Raw genomic sequence first — 4,032 nt, 5'->3', positions numbered from 1 at the left:
GTACATTCAAACACAATTCCATGAGGCACAACAATCTCTCTCCTCTCCAGATATCAAGCCAGCCAATGTATTCATCACAGCTACAGGAGTAGTGAAACTAGGAGACTTGGGACTGGGACGGTTCTTCAGCTCCAAAACAACCGCCGCTCACTCACTAGGTAAGTTACTATAGTCCATACATATGTGGATATACACACATAAACACAAGCTCTTTACTCATGAGCGGACAAATGCATAGACACTTGCACACAGCGGTCCCCAGTAATTGTTGTTGGATGTGTTTCATTAGGCATGCTGAGCCCAGAGCCATGTGTCATGTAGCCATACTGCCTGGCCATGTCTGCCCAGCCCCTTCATAGACCACTTAGCCACTTCCTGTTGCCTTGACCTTTAAACCTAACAGAGATGAAAACCGGCGGAGGCCTTCGACACACAGTTCTGATTGTGACTGTGTGCCATAAAACAAGCCAGCCAAGTTTACCATCACGGTTATAGTTACCAATGATTGGTGTGTTTGTCACCTGTAGGAATGAACATTATTTGTTTTGTTCAAAGGTCATTTGGCATAGTTTAATAAATATAAGTGTGCTAAACCTGAGACTGTACAAACTGAAAAACAGAATGGCACCACATGTATAAATGCATCTTTAACGCATAGGGTGTTTAATGACTGTTGGCCTTTTACTTTAAATCTTTAGGAGTCAAGCCTGTAACCTCAAAAAGTGTGTGAAACAAAAGTTTCAAGTGATTATTGATTTCTAAAGGAATAGGTATTTGCACCACTTAAATACCAAACATATACAGGAGACATGGGGTTTAACACAAATCTACACAGAGACTCACATACACACATCTACCTCAGTTCAAGGGTGGGGGTGTTTTGAAGCAAAACCTATTAACAATTTGTTAACAGCCTGTTCCTAGGAGCCTTCATCACTGTGCCTTATTTTTAAAGTATCTACTCCTGCGCTTTTTGTTTTTGGGCAACACAGTGCATAATGCTGCAAAGTCAAGAAAAAGACGGCATAATGGATATATTGTTATGAACTGAAAATGTTTGAAATGAATCCAAATCACACTTAAACCTTTCCAGAAATAAGCAAATATATGGTATCAGAAAATAATTTGTTCTCCTCTTTGTGTTGAACAGATTTGATCAGATGAGGGAATGAATTGCTGTTAAGACATTAAATTAAGGCATTGGTGAAGGTACAGTTTTAAACATGTCTTAAGAATTGAAGACATCCTAAAAAAAAAAAAGCATCAGTAAAAACATGCCACTAAACAAGCTGATTTGTTGTGTTTTTTTTTCCAGTCATTGACAACTTTTTGCTTCAACAAAAAACATGTTTTTCGACATTATAATTGTCCAGAAATCCTTACCAAAATAAAAAAAGGCAGCACATAGTCTAGTGTCTTGCTAAAATCATGTTGGTAAAAACACGATGGACATTGGTTAAAGAAAAATCGAAACTTTCTGATACATCTAACAAGCAGTAGCTGTGTGTTGTTTGATTGTAAATTTTGATCAGGTGTCTGGTTTATAACACAATAAAAACGACACAGGTAGAAATTTGTATAAGGTATCTTTTTCATTCGGATCATTTTGAGTTGGTTACCTTCCTTTGTCTTAGTATATTGTGTTAGTAGTTTTGAAATTAATCTCTTGAGTTCACTATCAATGTACATCAGTTGTTTTATGTCCAGTATTACACAGCAAAATGTGGCACAGGTCATTGTAGTGGAGAGGGTTACACTATTTAACATCTATGCAGTTTAAGCTGCTTCATAGGTTTGAATGTAGAAAAATGACTCCATAGACAAATATAAACACTGTCATTCGCACTGTCTCACATCCTTATGTCAAACTGTTATTATCGCAAACAGCATGCTATTCTCAGCCCATGTACAAGCAGCGGCCCAGCCGTTTGAGAAAGTGTGAATCACATGATCAGCTCAACGGTAGCCCTATCAACAAAGCTTCCTGCAGTGCCAGCAGAGTTGGGGGGGAAGAGTCTGTGATTGCTCATTAAATGTTGAGTCCACAGCACCCTCTTTAGGCTGGCGGAGGATAGGCAGCCCACAAGCACAGGGGTCAACGGGAATACTGTCATTAATCTGAATTAATCAAAACTGCTTTGTTAATCTCCAGGAAACTACACACAGTGTTATTTCTTCTAGTGCAGAGTCATTGCAGTCATGTGAAATAAATAAATACCTTTTGATTTAGAAGAGTTACATTAGCCCCGCAATCATAACATTTACTTATCCCAGATAAGCAGGTGAAATGTGCATATGAGATTTTGTAATTTCACATTTAATATATGTGTTGTATCCTTTTAACCACTATATGAGGATGAATTCAGGAGAGGATCTTGTACTGTCCCTGGGTTAGCATGACCTGTTGACACAAGGGACTCAGAGTGCGTCATCCTTCCAGCCTCTGTCCCTGGCTTTCCCCTTGACATTTCTTGTGGTTTGTTTTAAATGGCAGATCTGTGCTCTGTCTTTGTCACATATCCTTCTCTCCTGCTGCTGTTTCTCTATCTCACTTGTCCTCACTTCTCCTCCCCTATGTCCCTCCCTCAGGGGCTTAGAGGTTTAGTCAGAGAGAAAGACGAAGGTTGGGGAGAACGGGAGAGAGAGAAATAAACTAAAGTAGAAGAATGAAGAGAGAGAGAGAGAGAGAGAGAGAGAGAGAGAGAGAGAGAGAGAGAGAGATGAGATCTAGAGAGAGGAGAGAGAGTATGTCAGAAAAAGAAAGGAGCACATGAAGTAGACGGTGTACAAAGAAACAGAAAAAAGTTAGAATGTTGGGTGCAAAGAGATGTGACAGAGTTACACCGAAAAAGAAGAGGAAAAGAAAGCCGAGAGAGAACAAAAGTTAGAGCAGGAGAAAAGAAGGAGAAATATACGAAAGTGACAGAAAATGAAGAAGAAAAAGAAAAGCAATAGTGAAGAGGATAGAAAGTGGTGTGTGTGTGTGTGTGTGGTGTGTTGTGTGTGGTTTGTGTGTGTTGTGTGTGTGTGTGTGTGTGTGTGTGTGTGTGTGTGTGTGTGTGTGTGTGTGTGTGTGTGTGTGTAAAAATGGGTCTGTAATGAGCCCAGCTGAACAGAAGAGCGGGGTGGTGGAGATGAGATGGAGGTCCAGGCATACAGCCTGTCAGCTCCCAGGCTTTCAACTCAGCCGCTCAGCAGCCTGCACACACATTTTTTTTGTCTCTTACTCACTCTTGCACACACAGACTCTTTGTCTCCTATACAGATGTATGAAGGCACAGAGACGCATGTGCAGATCCATACGGGCATGAATGCATGCAGATGCTCATGCACATTCACACAGATTTGCAACATACAAACAAACACTCAGTGACACATACACATACACACTTGGGGACACAAGACTGACAAGTGCTGATGATGGGTACGTAGGGTTATGGCAAGAATTGGATTAGAGAGGGAAAGACTAAAAGAACGATAGTAAGAGGAAAGCTGATGCAATTGTTCGAGGAATAATAATGAGTAGGGGTGAAGGGACAAATCGATTCTTCGATGCATTGCAATTCTCTCTAGAATAATTTGATGCTCAATTCTGCTAAGTTAATAATTGATTATTAACCTTTTTTTTTTTCAATATGTTGATTTTTATTTAAAAGTCACCAGACATGTACAAATCAGAAAAAAGAGGGACTGAAAGAGGATGGGATAATGGACAACAACTCAGAGTTTAGGCAAAAGTGCAGAAAAAAAAGTTATGTATATTTGTGTATATATAGACACATGATCTGATAAGACATGCATGAAATAATTGGGCTGTTCATCTACTTTATCACATCTGACCACCTTATGTTCCATGTTTTAAGAAGCCAATTCTCCACCTTTTAACCCTTGTGTTGTCTTCACTCTTTTGTGACTTATTTGTGGTTTTAAAAACAATTCTGAAATAAAAATTTACTTCATAATCTATTAACAAACACTGTCTTTATCTCAATTTCAAACAATTGAGATAACATACAGTGGTGCTCAAAAGTT

The 4,032-nt window shown here is 39.3% G+C and overlaps 1 protein-coding gene across 1 annotated transcript in view; it reads left to right on the top strand.

Annotated features, from left to right (window-relative positions):
• The window catches only part of nek7 (NIMA-related kinase 7), a 76,754-nt gene that overhangs the window by 53,443 nt on the left and 19,279 nt on the right, over nucleotides 1-4,032 (top strand). Inside the window, exon 7 of the mRNA XM_032525609.1 lies at nucleotides 51-158. Within this exon, the coding sequence (XP_032381500.1) occupies nucleotides 51-158 (108 nt within the window). The remainder of the gene's footprint in view (nucleotides 1-50; nucleotides 159-4,032) is intronic.

Source organism: Etheostoma spectabile, chromosome 9 (genome assembly GCF_008692095.1).
Source record: "Etheostoma spectabile isolate EspeVRDwgs_2016 chromosome 9, UIUC_Espe_1.0, whole genome shotgun sequence".
In the NCBI taxonomy this organism is placed as follows: Eukaryota; Metazoa; Chordata; class Actinopteri; order Perciformes; family Percidae; genus Etheostoma; species Etheostoma spectabile.
This window is presented reverse-complemented; position numbering and strand designations above follow the sequence as displayed.